The sequence below is a fragment of the Psammomys obesus genome, unplaced genomic scaffold (assembly GCF_907164565.1).
Source record: "Psammomys obesus unplaced genomic scaffold, mPsaObe1.curated_primary_1811, whole genome shotgun sequence".
Lineage (NCBI taxonomy): Eukaryota > Metazoa > Chordata > Mammalia > Rodentia > Muridae > Psammomys > Psammomys obesus.
In genome coordinates this window covers 11,626,712-11,651,397 of record NW_026586550.1, presented here as the reverse complement: position 1 = coordinate 11,651,397, position 24,686 = coordinate 11,626,712, and the positions used below count along the sequence as shown (strand labels likewise).

The 24,686-nt window shown below is 45.7% G+C and overlaps 2 protein-coding genes and 1 non-coding gene across 8 annotated transcripts in view; 2 read left to right on the top strand and 1 right to left on the bottom strand.

Moving 5' to 3' along the window:
- Positions 1 to 3,965: 3,965 nt before the first annotated feature.
- Rab19 (RAB19, member RAS oncogene family) lies at positions 3,966 to 13,251 on the bottom strand. 5 transcript variants are annotated; one of them, XM_055602101.1, is made up of 4 exons: positions 12,974 to 13,251; positions 10,699 to 10,922; positions 6,688 to 6,871; positions 3,966 to 5,632 (listed from the first exon to the last, which is right to left on the bottom strand). In XM_055602101.1, exons 2-4 carry the CDS (start codon positions 10,897 to 10,899, stop codon positions 5,364 to 5,366), a joined length of 654 nt encoding a protein of 217 aa, XP_055458076.1. In that variant the 5' UTR covers positions 10,900 to 10,922; positions 12,974 to 13,251; the 3' UTR covers positions 3,966 to 5,363. The 5 variants fall into 5 exon arrangements, with proteins under 5 accessions (XP_055458076.1, XP_055458075.1, XP_055458079.1 ...); XM_055602100.1 differs by having other exon boundaries at positions 10,699 to 10,911; XM_055602104.1 differs by having other exon boundaries at positions 6,688 to 6,865; positions 10,699 to 10,911.
- Positions 9,511 to 9,700, top strand: LOC129672642 (U2 spliceosomal RNA). The gene has a single exon (XR_008719530.1). It is a non-coding gene; the product is annotated as a U2 spliceosomal RNA (small nuclear RNA).
- Positions 13,252 to 15,834: 2,583 nt separating the features above from the next.
- The window catches only part of Slc37a3 (solute carrier family 37 member 3), a 38,618-nt gene continuing 29,766 nt past the window's right edge, over positions 15,835 to 24,686 (top strand). Inside the window, exons 1-2 of one of the 2 annotated variants that reach the window (XM_055602026.1) lie at positions 15,842 to 15,898; positions 20,125 to 20,206. The gene's annotated coding sequence lies outside the window, so the exon portion shown is untranslated. Of the gene's footprint in view, positions 15,899 to 20,124; positions 20,207 to 24,686 lie in introns of both variants that reach the window. The other variant, XM_055602027.1, reaches the window with a different exon arrangement.

The following is a 24,686-nucleotide window of genomic DNA, read 5'->3' as shown; positions in this document are numbered from 1 at the left end:
TATATTTCCATTTTCCCCAAATGTCCCTTTGGGGTCCTGATTTCATGGAACCGCCTGGTTGCCAGCTATACAATATTGGAGGTATGTGCAAATGGCATCAGTCTAGTCTACCCAGCCTGCCCAGTGCCAAGTCTGTGAGGCCAAGTGCACTGGGAAGGGTTTTCTGCGGGAAGTTTTGAGCTTGCCGAGCTTAAGGAAAGCCTGCCTCACTCTTTTTAGCAGGCAAGACTATTGTGTATAAAATCCACAAAAATCCTCCAGTCTGTTGCTTTGTCTCCTGGGTCACTTTCAACCGTGTGCTTGAGGATTTCAGCGGTAGGCCAGATTGGTTAATAAGAAGTTGCCAGTACTCAAGTGCACTCTTCTCAAATTTGGAGCCTGTAGGGAAGTAGACAGACTGCTCCTGTCTACTGTGGGTGATGAGCCTAAAGGCCTTGGTTTTCCTGGCTGAACAGGTCACTTACCCGCAGCCTTGGGTCAACCTAGGGTAGCACTTGGGCTTCTTCGACATTTAGTTGTGCCTTCATGTTTAATTCCTAGATCCCTAGAGTGTATAATTATAGAAGCTGAGGGAAATTTTGGAGTGCTGGTGGCAGCTGTAGAACAAGGGAAAATCAGTGTGGGTCCTCCAGTCTGCATTCCGGCTGCCAGTGGGGAGCACTTCCTTTCAAGGTGCAAATTGTTTGTTTGTTTGTTTGTTTGTTTGTTTGTTTTTTTAATGAGTTGTTTTTGTTTGTTCTGGTTTTTTGAGACAAGGTTTGTTTCGAGACAGAGTTGGCCTGGAACTCACAGAGATCCACCTGCCTCTGCCTTCAGAGTACTCGTACTGAGTGCTGCCAGGCCTGGTGTCACACGCCGTTTGTGCCAGACAGTGCCAGCGTGCCAGACAGAGATGGATCTCTGAATTCAAGTCCAGACTGGCCTGCCTAGTGAGTTTCAGGACAGCCAGGGATACGTCGTGAGACCCTGCCTCAAAATCGACAAACAAAGCCACGCCACCAGTGCCTGTTCTTTGAGGCAGGGTTTCCTTACATGGTCCCAGCTGGCCTTAAATTTATCATCCTCCGGCCTCAGACACCCAGGTGCGAGTGCTGGGATTAGCGTTGTGTGCCACAACACTAGCTTTAGTTTTTAATAGTGTATCCCTGTCTGTCCCTCTGACTTGCTATGTAGCTGAGGTTGACCTTGTGCTCTTAATTGTCCTGCTTTTATATTCCAAGAGCTAGGATTATGGCTGTGTACTAGCAAAGCTGGTACTAGTGCTTGAAGCCCAGAGTTTGTGCAGAGGCAAATGCTCTGTCAGCTAAGCTCTATCCCCAGCCCTTGGGGATGTACTGTGTGTGTGTGTGTGTGTGTGTGTGTACATGCCGTTGTGTGTTTGTGTACATTCCATTGTGTATGTATACGCAATTGTGTACATGTGTATGTGTACATGCCATTGTGTGCATGTGTGTGCATACCAGTATGTGTATGTACTGTCCATTGTGTGTATGTGTATGTGTGTATACATGCTACTGCATGAATTATGTATATGTACATGCTGTTGTGTACATGTGGAGGTCAGAGGACAACTTGCAGGGGCTGGTTCTCCCTTTCTGATGTGAGTCCTAGAGCTCAAACTCTGGCTCTCAGCCTGGGAAGTAAACATCCCTAGCCTCCACTCGGTCTCCGCCTATAATTACTTTAAACACACACTTTCGTCGTCTTCTGCTTGCTGAGTGGCCTGAAGTTCTTTGTGAGGAAAGAGTTTGTGACTGCTCCTGTCTACTGTGGGTGATGAGCCTAAAGGCCTTGGTTTTCCTGGCTGAACAGGTCACTTACCCCCAGCCTTGGGTCAACCTAGGGTAGCACTTGGGCTTCAACATTTAGTTGTGCCTTCATGTTTAATTCCTAGATTGCCAGTGTTCTTGAGAATTTGGCTATGAAGCTAGTTTTTTATAAACACTATCTAAGCCAGTCAGCATGGCATGTATATGCAGGCCCCACTACTCTGGATGCTGAGGCAGGGGTATTCCTTGAACTCAGGGGCTTTTGGTTGGTTGGTCGATTGGTTGGATTTTGGTTTTATGAGACAGGGTCTTTCTATGTAGCCCTGGATGATCTGGAACTGCCTATGTAGACCAGGCTGGCCTCAAACTCACAGGGACCCTTCTGCCTCTGCCCTGCCTCCCAAGTGCTGGGATTAACAGTGACCTCCCCGAGGAAGGCAGAGGCAGGCAAGTGCTGTGAATTTGAGGCCAGCCTGGTCTACAAAGTGAGTCCAAGACAGCTAACACAGGGTTTCTCTGTGTAGCCCTGGCTGTCCTGGACTCGCTTTGTAGACCAGGCTGGCCACGAACTCTGCCTACCTCTGCCTCCCAAGTGCTGGGATTATAGGCATGCACCACCACGCCTATCTTCAAATTTTTAACTTTACTTACATGTGTCTCTGTATGAGTGTAGGCCCCCAGGAATGTAAGGTGCCCTCAGAGGTCAGCAGATGCTGTCAAATCCCTTGGAGTTGGAGTACAAGACATTTTTGAGCCATCTGAAGTGAGTGCTGGGGCCATGATGGAGCAGGAAGTGCTCTTAACGGCTGAGCCATCGCTGCAGTTTTTGCTTTTTGCTAGGGATATAACTGTTTCCCTAACATGGGTGAAATACTAGGTTCAATCTCCAGCCCTGCAAAAAGCAGATGAAAACAGTAATAAAAACCTACAAGGCAAGCTAAAACAGATTTCTTTCTTTTTTTCCTATTTATTTATTTATTTATTTATTTGTTTATTTATTTATTTATTTAGGTTTTTCTAGACAGGGTTCCTCTCTGTAGCCCTGGCTATCCTGGAACTCACTCTGTAGCTAGGCTGGCCTTGAACTCACAGAGATCTGCCTGCCTCTGCCTCCCAAGTGCTGGGATTAAAGGCTTACACTCTCCAGCCCCCATTAAAATGTTTTGTTTTGTTTTTGTTTTTCTAAGACAGGGTCTTACTATGCAGCTGTAACTGTCCTGTTCCTCACTCTGTAGCGTAGGCTAGCCTCGAATTCACAGAGATCCACCTGCCTCTGCCTCCAAAATGCTAGGATTAAAAGCATGCTATGGCTAGATTTTAAAATTTTTATATGTTTTTATCTTTATGTGTATGTGTTTGTGAATAAGTGTGCCACACGTGTGTAGGGTGTCTGGAGAACAGAGGAAGGGGTCAGGTCTCAAGCTATAGTCTTTGAGAGCCACCTAACATGGATGTTGGGAAATGAACTCAGGTCCTCTGGAGAAGCGTCAAGCATTCTTAATCTCTGAGTCATCACTGCAGCCCAGAAAACTGAGTTTTCAAGTTAGGTGTGGTGGTGTACATTTCTATGCCAGTACTTGGGAGACGGAAGCAGGAGGATCAGGACTGCAAGGTCCTTCTTGGCTACACAGTGACTCCAAGGCCAGCCTGGGCTACATGAGATTGTCTCAAAAAAATAACCTATTTAACTTTTTGGTAATTCATTTGGAAAGTCAGCACTTAAACGGATAACCTAATGCATGCTAGGCAAGAGCTCTACCCCCAAGCTACGTTCTCCCCACATACTTTTCCTAGGTTTTTTTGTTTTGTTTGGTTGGTTTTGCTTTTACATCTGGTGCTTTCAGACATTTATAGTAAGACTATTTCAGTTACCTGATCTGCCTAGTACTTAACCAAAGCCACCAGTCCTTTGAGGAACAAGTAACTTAGCATTGCTCTTTGTCTGTAAATCAGGAGACCAGTAGGTCTCAAATTGGAAGAACAGTACATCTCTTAAGTTTAAGTTCTGAAAATGAGGCATGAGCACTAAGCATGCACAGAAGAAGTGCTGCCTGGCCTCATGCCTCAGCAAGAGCCGCATCCCCAAGTCATGATCTTGTCCAGGATTGATCCTAATCATCCAGCTTTATGCTTGATCCATAGATGACTGCTGCAGCAGTCCATCTATATTACTATAGCGAAATACCTGAGGCTTGGTAAATTACAAAGGAACGTGGTTTATTTAGCTCATGGGGTAAAAGTCATGGTGCTGCTGACCCCAGTGAGAATGCCAGACATTTGTTTGAAAGGGAGAGATCACATGGTGGATCAAAGAGACAGGGAGGGAGAGGGACCAAATTTGCTGCTGCTCCTTTGTGTGTGTGTGTGTGTGTGTGTGTGTGTGTGTGTGTGTGTACTATGAGCATGTGAGTGCAGGCTCTTGTGAAGTTCAGAGGAGACCACCAGATCCCCTGGAGCTAGAGTTACAGGCTGTTGTGAACAGCCTAACACGGTGCCAGGAACCAAATCAGATCCTCTGCATGAAGGGTACCTGCTAATAACAGAGCCATTTCTTCAGCTCTGATCTGAGCTTTTGATCCTCCTACCTCAGTCTCTTGAGTAGTTGAGTACAGGAGTACAGGTCTGTACCACCAAGCCCTGCTGTTAAATATGATATTAAGACAGGGCTTCATGCAGACCTGGGCTGGCCTTGAATTCAGTATGTAGCCAGGCTGACCTTCAATTTCTGATTGGCCTCCACTTTCCAGGAGCTGGGATCAGCCTCACGCTGTGTGCTTGGCCCTCCCTTATGTTTGTATCAGTTCATCGTCGTTTATTTATTTGTTTTTACAGTGTCGGGGACTAAACCTAAGACATTGTACATGCTTGCGAAGTGCTCTGCCACTGAGCATCACCCTAAACCTCTGTGTTGCTCTGAAAGTGGGGACTACTCCACTACAGGAAGACATCTTTGGCCACATCTTATGGGAGGCGACACAATAGTGGTTTGCTAGTGATCTATAGCACAATTTAATGTCAATGCAGAGCTGACTTTCGTATAGTGGATAATTTGATGTTTTAGGAACTCGTGGAAGGCATCTTTTCCATCCCTGTGGTCAAACAGATTGACAGAGGGGAAGCCAGTTCCATCTGCCTCCTGGTTCCTGACCATTTGGCAAGAAGGCATTTCTGGCTTTTAGGTCAACAGGACTTGCTCCTTGGGAAGAAGACCTGGCCGTGACCATCAGGAAGCAGTCTGGCTTTTCATTACAGGCCTTTCCTGACCCTGTGCCTGGGCTGTTCCCAAATCCAGAATGTTCCAAACATCCTCTGCATGTTCCTGCTCTCTCTTCCCTTCACTAGTGTCTTTGGACATCAGAGAAGCAAACTCCATGATAAACACTTGGGATGCTGGGGGCACAGTGGACAGAATGGGAAAAGGCCATCCTAACCCTCTTCCCGCCTGAAGTTTATTTCACAAGGAGTCTGTGAGGATGGTGGCATCCCTTTCCTCGGTCTGTGCTGCCCATCTCTGCCAGGGTTAAGGCTCAGCCTGCAATGCCACTGGGTGTCGCTGGTCCGGTTACTCTGGCTTCTGTGCGGGCCCACACGTGTTCAACAAGTACAGCGGGTGCTCTTGCTGGGGCCCGGGGCCACCAGGACTGGGCTGGAGTCCTGGGACAGGCCTTGCTGGGTGCTTTCCCCATAGAGGTGCAGGCTGTTGCGGGCAATCAACTCCTTCGCCATGAGCACAAAGACTTCATCTATGTTCCTGGACTCCTTGGCAGACGTCTCCAAGACAGCCAGGAGGCCGTATTTCTCGGCCAGTGTGCAGGCATCCTCAAACAGGACATGCCGCTTCTCCCACAGGTCTGATTTGTTCCCTGCAGGTAAAGGTGTGTGAATGTAACACAGCTGAGTTTATCCCAACAAACTCACTTTCTTCCCTCTCCCCTCCCCTCCCATCTTGTGCTTCTATTATTGTTATTTATGGCTTTTCCAGAAAGGGTTTCTCTATGTAGCCTTGGCTGTCCTGGACTTGCTTTGTTGACCAGGTTGGCCTTGAACTTACAGAGATCCACCAGCCTCTGCCTCCTCGAGTGCTGAGATTACAGGCATGTGCCACCACGCCTGGCTTGTGCTTTTTAAAGTAAAAAAGCAAAAACAAAAACATTTACTTACTGTGTTGGGAGTGTGGTGCAGTCACATGTCACCGCACATACATGGAGGTCAGAGGGCAACATGTAAGAGTTATTTCTCTTGGGATACTGAGGCTCGGTGGCAGGCGTCCTAATCACTTAGCCATCTTGCCTAGCTCCTCTGTGTTCTTTGAGACGGGTTGTCATGGAGCCCAGACTACCCATAAGGAATTGGCCTAGGCCCTGCTGCTGTTCTTAGAGAACACCAAATGCATCAGCCTTGAATCTGACAAATTCTGAACTCTGAAATATTTGTCCCTAGCTACCCTGCCCAGCACTTTGGTTGACATTTTAGGAGAAATCCTATATGCCAAAGAGCTTTATAAGGCAGACATCCATGTAACCGACCATAAGAAGTTTCCTCCCAAACTCCTTACTCTTATTTTTGAGACAAGGTCTCAGTGACTCAGATACACTGGCTGGCCAACGAACCGTATGGATCCTCCCATTTCCCTGCACTGGGATTACAGATGTTTGACATGGGTTCTAAGGCTCTGAACTGAGTCTTCTGACTGAAGCATCTCCCTGGACCCTCCTTTTTTTTATTTTTTTTAAGAGAGTTTCACTCTTTTTCTCGTACTAGCCTTGAACTCTCAATTTTCCTGCCTCATCATACAGAGATCTGGAATTACATGAGTGTGCCCTCAGACTTTTAGAGTTTTATAGTCCGCTACTAAGGAAAGCAAGCTGAGCACGGGCAGAGTTGGGCCAAGAAACTAGCTGCTTGGAAAGCACCCTACCGATCAGCATGATGACCAAGTTAGCTGCTCCATATTTTTCTATCTCGTGAATCCAGTGAGGGACAGACTCGAATGTGGACCGTCGTGTGAGGTCATAGGCGATGATGGCTGCGTGGGCGCTTCGGTAGTAGCTTTGGGTGATGGTACGGAAGCGCTCCTGGCCTGCAGTGTCCCACACCTGCATCTACAGAAGGACAGAAGAGATGACAGGGCGCCTCGCAAGATGATATCCCTTCACTGAAGCCATCTTACAAATAGTGTCCTGCGGGCTGGCAAGATGGCTCAGTGGGAGAAGGTTCTGCGCTGAGCCTGAGGACAGGAGTTTAACCTGGGACCCACGTGGTGAAGGGAAAGAACCTGCTCTGGCAGTTTATGCTCCTTTCACATACACATAATGGCAGACGTGCCACACAGCCACAGGTGCACACAACAAATATATACTACAACATACTTTTTAAAAGGAGAAATAAATTCCTAGGTCTTATTTCAATGCACTGAGTAGGGCCAGGCAGGGCCAAGATGTGCTCTCTGGCTTAGCAAGCACCTTGAGGGTCTCTTCTACTGATAGGAGGAGCTATTTATTCCTGAATCTTTTCTTTTGTCTTTTGGCCTCAAACATCCCTTGGCCTAGACTTTTGGGTTCATATTTCAAGTTTACCCATTAGGAAGAATTCTAGCCAAAGGGATGGCACAGGGTGAACTGCACTGGTTTTAAAGGACCAGACTGTTCTGGTCCTTACCACATCCTTACCACAATACTTTCCAGGTCACAGTCTGAAGCATCGATCACGTCAATACCACTCACACACCTTTCAATAGTGTCTAAACTTAAAAAAACAGAGAAATTTTCTTTTCTGTGTAAGTATTTTACTTGCATGTATGTGTGTCTGCGTGCACGTGCGCACCACACATGTGCCTGATGTCCACAGAGGTCAGAAGAGGACATCAGATACTTTTGAACGAGAGGTTGTGGACTGAAATGCATTGTTGTGAGCTGTCATGTGGGCGACGGGAATTAAACCTGGGTCTTTTTCAAGAGAAGGGAGCTCTGTTAACCACTCAGCCATCTCTCCACACCTGTGTATAAGTTTTCGGTTTTGTTTTTAAGATAAAGTCTCCTGTGGCCCAACCTGGTCTTAGACTCAGTATGTAGCTGAGGTTGGCCTAAAACTCTTGATCTTCCTGCTCTCACTTCCCAAGTGCTGAGATCACAGGCATGGGTCTCTAGACCTGGCACTGCTCACCAGCATATGCTCATAACGCTTATGGAAAGACTGATCTTTCGGCCTGGCTTGGTGTCTGTAATCCCAGCTATTCAGAAGGCCAACGCAAGAGGATGAAAAGTCCAAAGCCTGCCTGTGCCACAAAGCAAGTTCAATGCCAGCTTGACTTCGCCTTTTTGTTTACATTTTGCTTTTGAGATAGGGTCTGACTAAGACGTACCTCAGTGGGATGGTGTTTGCTTAACATGTACAAAGCCCTGGTCACAATCCCGAGTACCAGGAATGAAAAATGTATGTCTAGGGTTGGGTGCTACACGCGTGCCGTGATGCAGGTGTGGAAGTCAGAAGACAACTTGTGTCTAGGTCATCAGGTTTGATGGCGAGTGCCTTCACCTGCAGAGTCATCTTGCCAGCCCATCTCTCCTTTTATCTGTTAAAGAAGAAAATGCTAACATGCCACCAACCAGGAGGGAATAGAAAAATGAGTCATCTTTACTGGGATTCAATAATTATCAATTTTCCTCTTTTTGGATTCCTTGGAACTGTTCTTTGATAGCAGTCCCTTCAGCTGGACTTAAACAGTAGCTATTTTCTTTCTAAGTTTTGTTGTTGTTGTTGTTGTTGTTTTTGTTTTTTGAGACAGTTTCTCTGTGTAGCCTTGGCTGTTCTGGGCTCTCTTTGTAGACCCAGCTGGCCTTGAGCTCACAGCAATCCACCTGCCTCTGTCTCCCTGAGTGCTGGGATAACAGGCTTGCACCACTACACCCGGCTTCTTTTTAGTTTTTTTGAGACAGGGTCTCACTAGGTTACCCTGGATGGCTCAGAACTCACTAAGCAGACAATCTGCTGGCTTCAAATTTGCTGTCCTCCTCCTGCCTTTTCTTTTTAATTCTGGACTAACTGCAGTTTTCAGCTGCCAACTGACATCATTTACGTAATCACACACCATCACTGCCAACAGCTCCCTGGTGTCATTTATTAGCTATATCATACTACAATGAAAAATATATTTTAAAATATTTATTTACTTATTTATTTTGAGGCAGGATCTATGTAGCCCATGCTGGGTCCATACTTATGGTCTTCCTTCTCCAGTGTCTTCAGTACCAAGATTACAGGGATGTGACAGCATTTGCCATTATCTTTTAGTTCTTTGAGAAAAATAGTGGCTGTCTACATGTAAACCTGTGCTTGAATTATTTTTTATTACATTTTATTTATGGTGTGCACGTCCTCCGTGGTGCACATATGTGTGGGGTCAGCAGGGAAATGATCCAGATAAGGTGAGAATAAAACTTACTTTAGCCCAACTTAGCCTGCGCTAGGCCAAAGCTCTGGAGTCTGATGCCAGGCTGTTTATTTTGGCACAGCACCATTTTGGAAAAAATGTTTTCTGATGACAATTAACTCAGTCCTGTACATACAACAAAGCTTAAGACATGTTTACTTTGAGACATTTTACGCAATATAAATAGCTTTTTCTGTGAAGATGGGCTCTGTTGGCTTGCAAACAGCACTCAAGGTTTAGAGTCTAAGGAGAATGATTAAGGTAAAACCTCGCTCTTAAGGATGGGTTTAATGGTCTTAGAAACAATGCTTAGTTGCTTCTCAGCCTTTTGGCTAAGATCAAGTGTAGTGTCTGTTCTTCTCAGTTTAATATCCGATACATCCTCTATCCAAGACAATATATTAAATGGATTTTTGGAACTAGGAGTTGGCATAGGAGCTTGCTCTGTCCACTCCACGAATCGACCTGGTATTGAAGTACCTCCAGGAACGGTGCACCCCCTCGGGGGAATTAAAAAAAACAAAACAAAACAAAACAAACAAACAAACAAACAAAAAAACAATGCTCAAGATATAGGGGGAAAGGGTCTGGGATAAACAAAATACAAATTGTTGGGAATCTAGGTAGAGCCTCTTTTCACAGAAAGCAAAGGGTCACCAGGTTATAAACCATTATCTCTTGTTAGCATTTCCAGAGGAAGACAGGTAAATCTCCTGCCTTTGAAGAGATAGGCCCCTGTGTTTCCTTTTCCTGGCTTCTCCAGTGCTTATCTGTGTGTACAAGGACCTCTTAACCACTACACGTGTGGGGCAGAACAGAGGGAACAGAGGGAAGGGACTCGGGTCATCAGACTTGGGAACAAGCTATCATGCTATTACAAAATTTTGTTGTTACAAAATTTGTGAAACAAGTTTTTTTTGTTTTTTGTTTTCCTATTCTATAGCCACTTTTTAATATTTGGTCATTGGTCTTTTGTCTTATATAGCTCTGGGGAGCCTTGAAGTCACAGAAGTCCAGTTGCCTCTGCCTAAAGCATGCACTACCACAGCTAGCTCTGGTTATTTTGAGACAGGGTTTTTATTATGTGGCTTAGCGTGGTTTGGGCCAGGCTGGCCTTAATCTGTTCACCTCGGTGTTATGCTGGGGTTATAGATATGTACTAACGCATAGTTTTCTCTTAGTCATTTATCAAAGTTCTTTTCATATTAAAGAACCTTAGCTCTTCCTCATATTGCAAATATTTCTAGTTTGTCATCCCTCCTTTGACTGTCATATTTGTGGTCTGTAGTAATTATGACCTTTAGGTAGACTTAGCAACCTCTTCTTTTATGGCTTCTGTGTTTATACCTTACTTAAAATGGGGACTCGGGCTAACTAAAACAACAACAAAAGGACAAAACAAACAAACAAACAAACAAACAAACAAAAACCCACCAAAAACAAAGTGCAGAGCTCCCCCCTGTTGGGATCAGCAAGCTAACACCCCCATGGCCCTCTGACCTTCACTTTCTTGCCGTCTATCTCCAGGGAGCGCACTGTGAAGTCCACCCCGATGGTGTTCTGCTGTGACTCACTGTAGACTCCAGATTTGAAATGCTGTACCACACACGTCTTCCCCACATTGGAATCTCCAATGAGGATGATCTTGAACAAATAGTCCACATTCTCATCTGCTGCTCTGACTGAGCTGGAGAACTGCATGGCTCTGGCTTACTAAAACAGACCTCGGAAGGAAAGACAACATTCAGTGTTCTGCTAGTGAGCACCTGCCAGGCTCCAGCACAGAGGATCCAACAGAAGACAAACTGGGTAGCACTCTATTTTTCTCAACCAGAAAATTAGAATTTTGAGGATATTAAAAATTAAAACTGCAGTTAGAATGATATGGCAGGGCCAGGTGTGGTGGCTCACAACTTTAATCCCAGCACTCAGTAGAGGTAGGTGGATCTCTATGAGTTCAAGGCTAGCCTGGTCTACCTAGCAAGCTCCAGGATAGCTAAGGCTACATAGTGAAAGTCAGGATCTGGGGGAAAGAACATGATGGGAAATTTTAGTATGGAAAAAGAAAATAACTTAAAAGTTTCTAATGATTCTATTTGCCAAATTCAATGATTATCAGAATTAGCCGGAGGTGATAATTAAAAATATGTATTCTCAAGCCGGGTGGTGGTAGCGCACTTCTTTAATCCTAGTACTCGGGAGGCAGAGGCAGGCAGATCTCTGTGAGTTCAAGGCCAGCCTGGTATACAGAGAGTTCCAGGACAATCATAGCTATGCAGAGAAACCCCGTCTTGAAAAACAAAACAACAAAAAACAACAACAAAAAGTATTCTTCAAAGCCATCCCAGACCCACGACATCTATCTATGTATCTATCTATAAATTTTTACATTTACATATATATTTAATTTATGAGACTGGAGAGATGACTCAGTAGTTAAGAGCATTGGCTGCTCTTTCAGAGGACCCAGGTTTGGTTCCTGGAACCCACATGGTAGCTCACAACCATCTGTAACTCCAGTTCCAGGGAATCCAACACTGTCTTCTGGCCTTTGTAGGCACTGCATGCATGCGGAACACAGACATATATGCAGACAAAACACCCATACACATAAGATACAAATAAATACATTAAGAAACATGTTTTTACTTTATATATGTTTACATTAAAAAAAAAAAAAAGGCAGATGTGGTCTTGCGCTTGCAAACCTGATTGGTCAGGCATCCTAGCCTTCCCAGGGAACTCCAGAAACGGCAGGTCCTGTCTCTAAGGGCAGCTGAGGATGACACATGAGGTTGGTCCCTCGCTGCTGCATGAAGTGTGCACACATGAACACACGAAAATAAAAATAAAGACAATGACAAGTGCACAGGTTTCCCAGGTGAATCTGATGAGAGTTGTTGAGGGAGCTGAACCCCCACACACACACTTTCAGCCTCTCTGTTTCAGTATTCACCTGTGCTTAAACAGCTTCAATCTCAAGGACCTCCATTTCTCTTGAATGCAACTGTACACAGGGGCAGCTCTGCATTCTATGAGCTGAAACCTGTCTCTCTGGGATTTCTCGCTGTCAGTCTCAGAGTTCCCCTTGTTCTGTAACAGCATGTTGAATTCCTAGTCCGAGTCCGAGCGACAACTCAGCAGATATTTGAAGCTGCGAGCATATTCCCGCAAGGGCAGCTACTTAGGCATTTAAGCCCTCCTTCACATATTTATTAGGTCTCCTCACCTAATAGCTCCTGAGACCAAAACACCCCCTTTGATGATTGAATTTGAGATTCAGTAAGCTGCTCCTGCCTTATGACACCCTCATTTTCCCCTGATGTATTCTTTGGTTTTCTCTGATGCCACAGAAAAGCCCACGTCTGTATTGACAGACAAGTAAAAATGCACACAAATGTCAAGTCTACACGTACAAGGAAAGGCTTTAAAGAGACAAGGAGTGGTCTAGTACCTGTTTGGATGCCCCTGAAATCACATGGAGAAATCCAGCAGACAAGAAGCACAATCAAACCACCTTTTTTCCCCTTCAGCGTCTTTTCAACTGAAGAAAACCATTCTACTTCCGGTATCTTATCACTGTAACTTGAGCTGAAACCTTGTTTCCAAGTCCCTTTTCTCTTCTTTCCCCTGAAAGTGCCCTGGGTTACATAAAAGTCCCCTTTAAGCTAGCATACAAGCCCTGCCAGGGGAAACAGAGTCCTCCCAAACACCATTCCACACACACCCCCCACGCCCCCGCAGCCTTTACCTCCTAGGTTCACCTGTTGCTTACCTGTCCCGTCTCTCACCTCGCTGGCGAGCGGGTACTGTTTGTTCTTCTCCTGGTTTCCTTTGCAGCCCTCAGTGCCCTTCTTCCTCCTGCCTTGCTGCGTGGTGGGAACTGTAGTTCCGGCCCCTGGCGTCAGGTTGGTGGCCGAGAAAGCGAAAGGGGAACAAGGGCAATCCCTCCCACCTGCAAGGAGCCTGAAGCTCCAGGTAAGGGACCAGCACACACAGCTAGCTTTCCTGGCAGAATTTCTCAGACCAGAAACGACCAGAGAGGAACTGCCTTTCACTCAACTGACACCTGTTACGCTTCCGTGTTCCTTCCTTGGCTCCTCACCCTTCATCTTACATCCTGCCTGATACTCTTGTTTGGCTGTTAAACTGAGATGACATCAACCTAAAGGCATAAAATGGGTCTTGAGTGACTTTTGTGAAGTCATTGGAAGAAAGGAGGTGCTCAAGCAGCTTAAAAAGGTAAACCAAGGGCTGGGGAGATGGCTCAGCGGTTAAGAGTAGTGTCTGCTCTTCCGGAGGACTCGGGTTCAGTTCCCAGCATTCATGTTATGAAGCCCTGAAACACGAGACAATTGTTCCCCATTCAAGAACATTGTGTCTGTGACGCCTTCAAATAACCTTTAAGTTGTGACTCATCTTACCCCAAATTTTACCCTCACAATGATTTTTAGCAAGGTAACTCACAGCTAGGTGGCTTCTCACACCATCTGGGGTGAGAAAAAACAAATGCTGCTGTTGACTGTGGCTTTGAGAGCCACTGTCGCATGAGTAAGCCTGAGTAACTCGGAAACTGAATATAGGTCAAGACCTACCGCAAATATGAGGGCTGGGGCAGGAAACAGGAGCCTGCAAGGTCAGCGTCAGTGAGGGGAGCTGTAAACGTTTTCTTCCTTTCTGTCGGTAGCGATTGCTGGGGTTTTTGTTTTTTGTTTTGTTTTGTTTTGTTTTGCTTTTTGTGTTTTTTAAAGTCAGTTGTCTCAGACCAAGCCACGTTACACACTGGGAGAGCATCTAGAGGTGGAAATTAAGGGTTAAAATAGCATGCTGGATGCCTTTCTTCTTTGTTTTTGTTTTTATTTTTCAATTAACTGATTATTTTTAAATGTTAATTTATGAGAATGAGTGTGTTTCTCTCTGTGTGTATGCCTCATGCACATTTGGGTCCTGAGGAGACCAGAAAGAAGCATAGGATCCCTTGGAACTAGAGTTATGGCAGCTTGTGAGCTGCCTGAAATGGGTGCTAGGAACTGAACCAGGTCCTCTGGAAGAGCAGCAATTGGTTTTCACCCTTGGACCATCTCCCTAGCACCTTCATCTCCCCTTCTACTTTATTTTAAAATCCACCAATGGAAAACCGAAATGCATACGCTCTGGAAATCTGCTTACTGGGTCCTGCTTTTTGCCCACACCTGTGTCCGTCGGAGGCGCTTCCCCTGCAGCCTGGGTGACTGCGTCCTCCCTTTATCTGACTCTCCCTCGTTTTAGTTTATTGTGCTGTGTAAGGTGTTTTGCTTGCACACATGTCTGCGCACCAGGTGCATGCCTGGTGCTGGAGGAGGTCAGAAGAGGCCGTCAACTCCTCTGGAGTTACAGACAGTTGTGAGGCACCATGGAGAGGCTAGGGATTGAACCCAGGTCCTCTGGAAGCGCAACCAGCTTGCCAGCCCCTCATTGTCTTTTTTGTGTGCACCCTAAGCTGTAAAACAAAGAAACAAACAATCTGATGTCTCTGTGTGGGGGTTTGGGGCCATTGAGCTACTTTTAGGCGATCCTAAGGCTTTCTGCATTAGCTTATTATCAGGCTCTCTTCTGCTGAGGGGTCTTGGGTCTGTTGCTGTGGCTTCAGCTCTCCTAGCCAGAACCCTTTAAGCCTTTGGTAAGATTTGGCTAAAAGTTGGTATGCAAGTCAAGAGACATTTGTCAGACTTCACTGCTGCCTTAAGATTAACTGTGAAATGAACCAGGTACAGGAGAACCTCGGAGAGCAACTTTTGTAATGTTTGACGACATGGAGGTGCTCCGGGAGCCTGCTTATCTGCATGTTTCCTGTTCATCACGATTTGAGGGATCTTGTTCTGACGGTTGGAAGTATAAGGAAGTGTTCTTATTACCTGGTCTTGGATACCCCAAAAGAGGAGATTTAGTGGCAGCAGTGAGATCTTCCTCCTCCTCCTCTTCCTCCTTTTCTTCTTTTTCCTTTTCCTCCTCTTTTTCCTCTCCTCTCCTTTTTATGTTTTTATGTGTTTTTGTATGTCTATGTGAGAGTATGCTGTGTGTGTGCAGGGCCCACAGATGTCGGGTCCTCTGGAATTGGAGTTATGAATGTGGGTCCTGGAAACCAAACCTGAGTCTCTTGGAAGAGCTTGTAACTGCTGAGCCATCTCTCCAGCCGCATTTAAAAAATGCACTCATTTATTTATTTATTTATTTATTTATCTATTTATTTATTTATTTATTTATTTAATCATCTCTCCAGCCCCGCTGCTGGGGATTTTAAGATGCATGATTCATTTTGGTGGGATGGCAATGGGGTGTAGAGCCACGAATACTAACAGGTGACTGTTCCTACCTATATGGACAATTACTTAATTAAACAAGAATCTAAAGCAGAATAAGATCTCTTTAAAAAAAAATCTTCTCAAATTATATCGGTTCTTCTCAAATTATATCTCTCATTCATTGCTCTTTTCAGCTAACATTTCTGGCCACTGTCACCGCCTGCAGGAGCCCAGTTAAACCCTACCTTTAGGCTCCGAAGCTCTCAGGTGAGGCGGCACTGGCGGACTACAGTTCCCGGCATGCCTCGTAGCGCGGTCACGTGAGCGTCCGGAAGCTCTGGCCACATAGTGTTGGGTGAGGTGGCGGCGGGGGCGGCGGCGGCGGAGTCTAGCGGAGCGGCCACTTCGGCGGGTCTCAGGTGCGAGCCTGCGTGCACCCGGGTGCTTGGGGCCCTGGCGGGGCTGGGCGCACGGGGGGCCTCGGGAGCGGGCCGCCGGTGGGTGTGGCGGCGCGGCTGGCCGCTGGCCCCCGCTGGCCCCGACCCGGACCCACCGGAGCTCCTGGTGCGGCGCTGCGCGGTCCTGAGGCTGCGTGCACCACCCGGGGAGGGGGACACCCGAGAGGGAAGGTGGCCCCGGCTCACGCAGACCCTCTGGGTGGGAGACACTTGTTCCCCTCGGCCCACCGGTCCCCTGGCCTTGGATCATGGGACATTTGAACTGAAGAAACCCAAGAAGAGGGCTGCTGGTTTAACAAGAGGAGGGCCACGTTTTGGGTAGGGTGGGAGGCTTTTGGATAGGATACACCGCGATCAGAGAGAGAAAACGGACTTCGTGGAGAAGCGAGGGTTTTGTTTTCTAGTAACTACCGCGACCTCAGTTGAGGAATTCGACCCTGTTCCTTATTCCTCATTCTTTGCCTCGCCTTATTTGCAGAGTGTGACCTTTTCTTAATTTTGGTAGGACAGTGGGAATGTGTCCACGTAGTTTTAATGTTTCCTGAAATACGTTACGTGATGCCTTGTAACTTACTGAAACGTTTAGAGGAAACATAGTTGTCCGGGCGAGCAAAAGCAGACTCATAATTTCTAACCTCTTTAAACATTGCTTGGTATCTTCGAAACAATCGCTGATGAAGACTTGCCTCGACTGCTTTGACGGTTGAATTATTTCTTTGCCACTGCCAGATGTTTCCTATATAATCGACTCTACCGTAAAAACAACAGTAAATCGTTTTATTTAATCCTTAAATGAGGAAATTGAGCCTCAAAGAAGTGAATTAAGTGGACTTGAACTTTAGTGTCTGAGCAATGTGTGGTCCCTCTCTGGCTTTCGGGAGCAAGGTCAGTGTTCATTGTTTAAGGTTCTGGATGGCTGCCTGGTCATCAGTGAGGATGTCATCCATTGCGGTTACCGTTGGCATGATTTGTGGTTTGTCTCATGGAGGGAGGAGAAAGTAGTTGTCTTTGAAACATGTCCGAAAAAAATAGAAAATCGGGAGAATATAACTTAGGAACCCTGGCATAAACCAAATGTGGTTTTTAGAAACCCTGAAACAGATAGCTAGGTCCTTAACGTTTGTGCTAATGAGGCAACTTTAAGAAAAAAGGATTACTAGATTTGGTGTGTGTGTGTGTAAAGAGAAAGGATGTACATGATAACAGTAAATGGCCCCTAGTTAGATGACAAGAGCTCAAAAATACCGTTTAAGTGCTGAGCATTCACATGTCTGTGAAAGCGCCAAGCTCATCCGTCCAGGCCTTCCTATACACCAGTACTCTGAGTACACGGAATCTTTTTACTTTGGGTGTGTGAAACCAAACCCTTGATAGTCAGGTGGTTGCCAGCTCTGTACCTTTGAGGGTGTGAGGGAGCCACATGTGTAAGTTGGACTTTTCCCGTCCTAAACTGCATACCAGTGAGGTTAACCTGTGGTGATTCTAAGTATTATGTTTTACAAAGCCTGGGGTGTTTTCTCTTTTAACTTTTTCACTTACACAATATAATCTGGAGTCTAGTTAGGTCTGGGTTTGAAAAGAATGTTTTGTCCCTTGAGAGAGATTATTTTCTGATATCTATTTCTAATCTGAAAAATACCCGGAGAGCGGACTATGATTATATATGAAAAGTACCTCTCAGCGTCCTGCTACCTTGTAGGCATTCAACTAAAGAAATCATTGACAAATTTTTTGTTTGTTTTTTGATGTGTCTAAGTGCTCCTTGGGGACACAGCTGTGGACTTAGGACAGAGAATGCCACTGTTTTTTATGGAGTGTTTAGATAAACAATAAACATGTAAATCATTAAAGAAACAGAACTGGGAATAAAAACATTCATTCATTTTCCATTGGTACTGGATTTGAACCCAGGCCCTTGCATATGTATGCAGGCAAGTGCTCTGTACCACTCTTTATTTAGCTCTATTTCATTTTTGTTTTGAGACAGGATCTCATGGTTGCCCAGCCGTCATCTGTTATTGTAGTTCATACGCCTGGGTGCTCAAACAGTCTTCTTAGCTCTACCTCCCTCATAGCTGGGGCAGTGTGCCATGATATCCTTGAACTTTAGTGTCTGAGCAATGTGTGGTCCCTCTCTGGCTTTCATGTCTCCTCTGCCATGCCTGCCTTTCTTTTTCTTTCTTCCTTCCTTTCTTCCTTCCTTCCTTCTTTCCTTTCTTCTCTTCTGTCCTCTCCCCTCCCCTTCCCTCCCCTCCTCTTTTGCTGCCACTTAGGGAGGTGACATCTGAGTAATGAGGGAAAAAAAAAAAGGAGTAAGCTATTGTAAAGAATCAAGAGAAAAGCAAAAGGCCCAAAGGAGATAGCTTGGTGGATTCCGGGATTGGAGATAGGGGTGTTGGGAGGTTGGAGAGGGGAGGAGGCAAGTGGACAAAGAGATTGTGGCCTGACAGAGGATTGGAAGCCATTCAATCCTGCCCGTTGTGGGGACTGGTGAAATAAAGATTGGTTCACAAAATGGGAATTTCATATGCTTAGAAACAGCAGGTAGGTAGGTACTGAGAAAATAGACTGCCTGTGATGGTGAAGAAGAAAAGGTACCAAGTTGTGTGTATTGTGTGATTGGAGGTATGTTTATCTGAAGGGGCTCAGCCTGGGGTGAATGCAAGAACAGGAAAGGAAGCCTGTTCCTTCATCAGTAGGCTAAGCTACTGATGAACTCATACCAAACAGGCCGGGAGGAGGTTAGGATGCTACTAACTTCATCAGTAGGCTAAGCTGCTGATGAACTCATATCAAACAGGCCGGGAGGAGGTTAGGATGCTAACTTCATCAATAGGCTAAGCTACTGATGAACTCATACCAAACAGGCCGGGAGGAGGTCAGTCTTGATGGAAGTAGATCAGGGGGCCTGCCTTTGGACGGCATTCAGATCTTGGCTTTGCCTGCCACTTGTTGCTCCCTTTGCTTCCATGGCTGCTGTGAGGTTAGCATCACTCCTCTGCCATGCCCTTTCTTCTTGATGTTCTTCTGCCTTGCTGTAGCTCTGAGTCAGTTGAACCAAGTATGGACTGACGCCTCTGAAACTGCAAGGCAATAGAAATCTTTCTTTTAAGTCATTTGCATCAGGCAGTCACAGTAATGGGAAAGCTAACACATCTGCCTTGCTTGTCTCTAACCAATTGGAAAATAAAATAAAACCCTCAACCTGTGCAGCTCAATCATCCACTTGTGCAGCCCTGACCAGGCCCCATCCATTCCCTGTCCCTTAATCATACTCAATTCCCGCAGGAGACTAAGACAGATAGTCTGGGAAGGCTCTGCAAAAAGTTTGTTTTTTATCTATCTCTTGGAAAGCCATCAGAGGTTATAAACAGAAGTTAACTTATCACCCGTGTGTTTTGGGGGGTCGGGGCTAAAGATGAAGCAAATGTGGCAGCGGAGTCTCGCGTACTGTAGGTGGGCACGCTACTGTTGTGCTGCATCCTCGCCCTTGACTTGTGTGTTTTGGGGACAGTCTTTCTGTGTAGCTCAGGCTGACCTCCAAGTCAACAGTCTTCTTGCCTCAGCCTCCTGAGTGCCCTGTTTACCTATGTGTCACCTGCCTGATGGTCTGATTAATGTTATAAGATGTAGTTTTGCCAATCTGTGAGGAATAGGGAGAAAAATCCTCTTAAACAGGTGGCAGATGAGAGCAGGTCACCTTAGGGTAGTGGCAAGGGGTTAATTGCGGTATATGTTGGATAAAAGGACCGTCCTTAATAATGGGCTGGATGTGGAACCTCAGAGAAAAGGGAGAATGAAGAAGAAATCCCGTCTGCTTGGTCCACAGGAGGGATGGAGGTGTTATTTCTGAGGCAGAAAATCCCAGGGGAGGGATAAATTTGGAGGTAATGGATCCTAGTTTAGACCTGTGGAGGTCTGTCATGTAGTCAGTTGGAACCACAGAGTGTGGGGGTTCCAACACTCTGTGCTATAAACCTGGGAGGTGTCCCCACAAAGCCACGGGACTGGTCGATAGAGCAGAGCAAGCTACTGGGAGTTTAGAAAGGAAAGAGAAAAAGCGCTGCCGCAGAGGTTGAGAAAGCAAGATTGTTAGGGAAGTGTGGGAGGCTTGCCGAGCAGTGGTGCCCTTTGAGGTTTGCGGTTGAATCTGAAGTCATCCGCCTGTGTGATTTTTCTCTTGACAGAACTCAGCTGTGAGGATACAGGGAAGGAAGTGGGCCAGCCTGGGGGAAGAAAGGACTCCTTGGGGAGATGGCATGTAATCTGGTAAGGAGGCGTGGGTAAGGGAGGAGCCCGGTTGGGTGAAATAAGTGTTGGAGCTTGAAGTATCAAAGGCAAGGATGTTCAGAAATGCATCGTGGGAGCTCACAGGCCTGAGTTTCACTCATGGTGTGAGGTTTCTTGGGGAGTCAGGGGAAGAGTAAGTGAAGAAGACATAGGACTGCAGAGGGGTCTTAAGGGGGACTCCTTCCTCTTCCAGTTGGCTGCTTAAATACTCCAAAAGCAAAGGGGAAGGGCCTGTAGAGCAGGAGCTGTCCAGTGTGGAGGGCTGCTGCTGGAGATCAGAGTGCTGGTAGTGAGTTGGCAACAAGAGTGTCACGGGAAAATGGTGTGAAAGCTGCCCTGGGCACAAGGTGGGCATGGACCTTTATACTGCTGACGTAGATGGGCTGTGAGAAAGCTGCTCTGGGCACACGGTGGGCATGGACCCTTATGTTGCTGACATAGATGGGCTGTGAGAGGAGCGGTTGCTTCTTGAGGGGCGTAGAGACAACATCTCTAAGGACATGGGTTAATTAGCTCGCTCTGGGTTTCCGGAGAGCCTGGTGGGAAGGGTAGACTGTTCAGAGTGTTGGTGGGTACTGTTGTATGGCTTCTCTTCCACCAGTTCCCATTTTCATTGTGCTGTGGACTTCAAAGCATTACTAGAACAGAACGTTTTCATCTTAAAAATTGTGTGTATGTACGTTATATATGTATGCATGCATTCGTGTATGTATGTATTGAGATAGGGTCTGCTGTGTAATAGCCCAGGCTGGCTCAGTGGTAGTCAGCCTGTCCCAGTCTCCCAATCACTGGTATTACAGCACTGCCTCAGCATCCCAGCACAAGATTCCTTCAAAGGCTTACTATATTTGGGTTGGAACAAACTGTAACTCTTTCTCTGGAAGTGAAATAGTGGGTCACACTTACAACCCCAGCACTTAAGGGAGAGCAGGAGGAGTGCTTCAAATTCCAGGTCAGCCTGGGCTACACAGGAAGACTATGTTTAAACAAAAAGAAAGTAGAATTCTAGGAGCATCAATGTAACAACTTAGGGAAATGTATTCCAAAGCAGCATTGAGTAGGATGACATTTTCTCCAGCTTGTGGCAGGATAAAGCCATCTTACATCATAGTGCACTTATGTTCTTTTCTACAGAGCACACACACCACACACACACACACACACACACACACACACCAAGGTGCCACGGTACACATACAGAGGCCAGAAAACAACTTGTGGAGCCGGTGCTTTCTGCCTTGCATGAGTTCCAAGAATTGAATTAGGGGGCCGTCTTGGCCCTAGGTGCCTTCACCTGCTGAGCCGTCTTGCTGCTCCCACCCTCATAAGTTAACTTTTTATTGTGTGTAATATGATGTGTAAGTGTTGGCGTGGACGAGCCCCAGCATGCATGTGCAGCTTAGAGGATGGCTTGGTGAGGTGGGTTCCAGGGATGCAATCCAGATCGCCAGGCTTGTTCAGTCAGTGCCCGTCTGCCGAGACATCTTGCTGGTGCATGGGCGTGCGTGCGCACACATACACTTAAATACAAATGTACATGTGTGTGTATATATATCTATGAATTTATATGTGTTTATATATGTATATGTGTGTGTATATATATTACTACTTTTAATGGTCTTTTAGGGTAAGAAAAAGCCTCATTACAAAAATCATATTGCTTAGTGGTTGTGAGCTTGTTTTAAAATGCAGAAAGTGGGTTTAGTGGTTCTGGATCTGATTGATGGCAGAGGTCTGTGTTTAGTTTTGTTTTTATGCAGTGCTTGGGATTGAACCCAGGGCCTGTGAATGTCAGGAATGCCCTCTTCCACTGTGCTATAGTTCCCATTCCTGAGATCTTTTTTATTACTTATGTAGCTCTGGCTGGTTTGGAGCTCTCTAGGTAGACCAGGCTGAACTCATAGACCTTGAACTCATAGAGATCTGCCTATCTCTTGTTGCTTTTTGTTTTTGAGACAGGATTTCTCTGTGTGTAGCTTTGGCTGTCCTGGAACTGGCTCTGTAGAGCAGGCTGGCCTGGAACTCAGAGATCAGGTTGGTGCCTCTGCATCCCAAATTCTGGGATTAAAGGCATGTTTCACCACCACCTGGGTCCAAGACCTTTTTTTGTGTGTGTGTGTAGCCTTGGCCGTCCTGGACTCACTCTGTAGTCCAGGCTGGCTTCAAACTCAGTCTGCCTGCCTCTGCCTCCCTGTGCTGGGACTACAGGTATGTGCCACCACGCCAGGCTCCCAGGACCTTACTTTTAACATTTTAGTTTATTATTATTATTATTATTTTTACTTTTAAGGTAACAGTGTAGAAGGTTGAGAGTTATTGGTAAAAGGATACAAAATTTCCTTCAGAAAGGAGGACTAAGCTGAAGTTCCTATTGTATATCATGGTAACTGTAATAATAACAATGTATCTTGTAGATTTTAAGTATTTTTTTTTCATAGAAAATGATAACCCAGTGAGGCAATTAATTTGTTCATTCCCTTGATGGAGTCATTCCACAAGGTTTACATATTCTAAGATAGACTGTATATGGCAAGTGTGTACTTTATTTTGTGAATTTAAAAAATATATGAAAAGCTAGGGCTGGCTGCTTGGTAGGGCTTGCTTTTAAAAGTGTGATGACCTGAGTTAGACCCCTGTAATGCAAGATGGGAGGGGGAATGGACTCCCAAAATATTCGTGTGACCTCCATGGCATAGCTTAGCATGCATGCTCAGATTCTCACACTCTCTCCCAGTAGTAAGTAAATACACACATAGATAATAAGAAAAGCTAATTCTTAGCACTGTTAACATGATAGTTCTGTGTTCGGTGATCACACTGAGAAAATACTAAAGTTACTATGACATCAGAAACACAGAAATCTGGTTTCAGTAAGTGGGGTGTGATGGTACCTGAAGTCTTAGTGCTTGGGAGGCTAAGGCAGGAGGATTGCTGAGGTTGGAGGACAGCTTGGACTACATAGTGAGTTTGAGGTTAGCCTGGACTCCATAGCGAGACGTGTCCTTATATATTTTTTTGAATTTTGTTTTTGTGTTTGTTAGTGTTTTGCCTGTGTGTATGTCTGCCTAATACCTGCAGTGGTCAGAAGAGGGCATCAGATTCCCTGGAACTGGAGTACAGAGAGTTGTGAGCCACCATGTGGATATTAGTGCTCTTAACTGCTGAGCCATCTCTTCAGACGCAGGGATGTGTCTTTAGGGGGAAAGTAAGCTGGGACCTGGCAGACATGGTGGTGCGTGCCTTTAATCCCCCCGGCAGAGGCAGGTGGATCTCTGTGAGTTTGAGGCCGGCCTGGTCTACCAAGAGAGTTCCAGAATAGTCAGGGATGTGACATAGAGAAACCCTGTCTTAAGAGAAAAACCAAAAAAAAAAAAGAAAAGTAAGATGGGTATGATGGTATACATCTTTAATTACAGCACTTGGGAGGCAGAGTCTCTTCTGAGCTTAAGGCCAGCATGGTCCACATATTGAATTCCAGGCTAGCAGAGGCTATATAGCAAGACCCCGTTTTTGTTTTAAAGATTTATTTATTTTACATATATATGAGTGCTCTATCTGCATGTGGACCTGAATGCCAGAGAGAACATCAAATCGCAGTATAGATGGTTGTGAGCCACCATGTGGTTGCTGGGAATTGAACTCAGGACCTCTGGAAGAGCAGACAGTGTTCTTAACCTCTGAGCCAGCCTCCGTAGCTCATTTGGTAGAGTGTGCTTAGCATGTAGGAAGTCCTGGGTTTGATTTCCAACTGTAATCTTAGCACTGTTGGGTAGTGGAAGAAAGCAAGATGATCAAGTCAGCCTTGACTACAGAGAGTGTCCAAGGTCAGCTTAGGTAGGGTACCCAGACCCTCCCTGATTAGAAAGAGAGGGAAAAGGAAGTGCCTAAACTAATAAAGAAATTGGGCTTTGTTGATTGTAACAGAATGGCTAAACTTGAGAAGCACATGCGCAACGAGTGCTCAGAGTGTTGGGTAATGGCGAAAGCAGGGTGCGCGGACGGACATCCAGACCTGGCAGAAATGAATTCCTGTGCTCAGGGGCCCCCAGCCCACATCTGATTGGAAGCTGTCTGTCTCTGGGCTATGGAGGCTGTATGTGCAGTGTTCTTTTTGATTATTCCAATTACATAGGGCCAAATGGTATAATAATATTCATTTGAGCTGGCAGTCTGCCAATAGCAGGTGACTATTTAAAACTGTTTTCGCCATGTGTTTATTAAAACTTTTCTCTTTCATCTCTATGGCTTAGGATAAGGTGGTTTATTTAGAAGCTAAATTCACATGGTCTCAGTAAACATCCATCCATCCATACATACATACATACATATTCATGTGGTTCTGAATTATACAACTATCACTGCTAAAGCAATAGTAATCTCAATTCATTGAGTTTTAGTGTAGTTATTCATTTATTTTGGTCACACTTATCTGTGTGTCGGGGGATGGTGCCCATCAGCT

What these genes read in the sequence shown, in the direction of transcription:
- Rab19 (XM_055602101.1), bottom strand. Translation starts at nt 10,899, where the DNA reads ATGCAGTTCTCCAGCTCAGTCAGAGCAGCAGATGAGAATGTGGACTAT. An exon ending in TAGACGGCAAGAAAGTGAAG is followed by an intron (nt 6,872 to 10,698) that starts GTCAGAGGGCCA and finishes GTCCTTCTGTAG; the next exon opens with ATGCAGGTGTGGGACACTGC. An exon ending in CTTGGTCATCATGCTGATCG is followed by an intron (nt 5,633 to 6,687) that starts GTAGGGTGCTTT and finishes CTTTACCTGCAG; the next exon opens with GGAACAAATCAGACCTGTGG.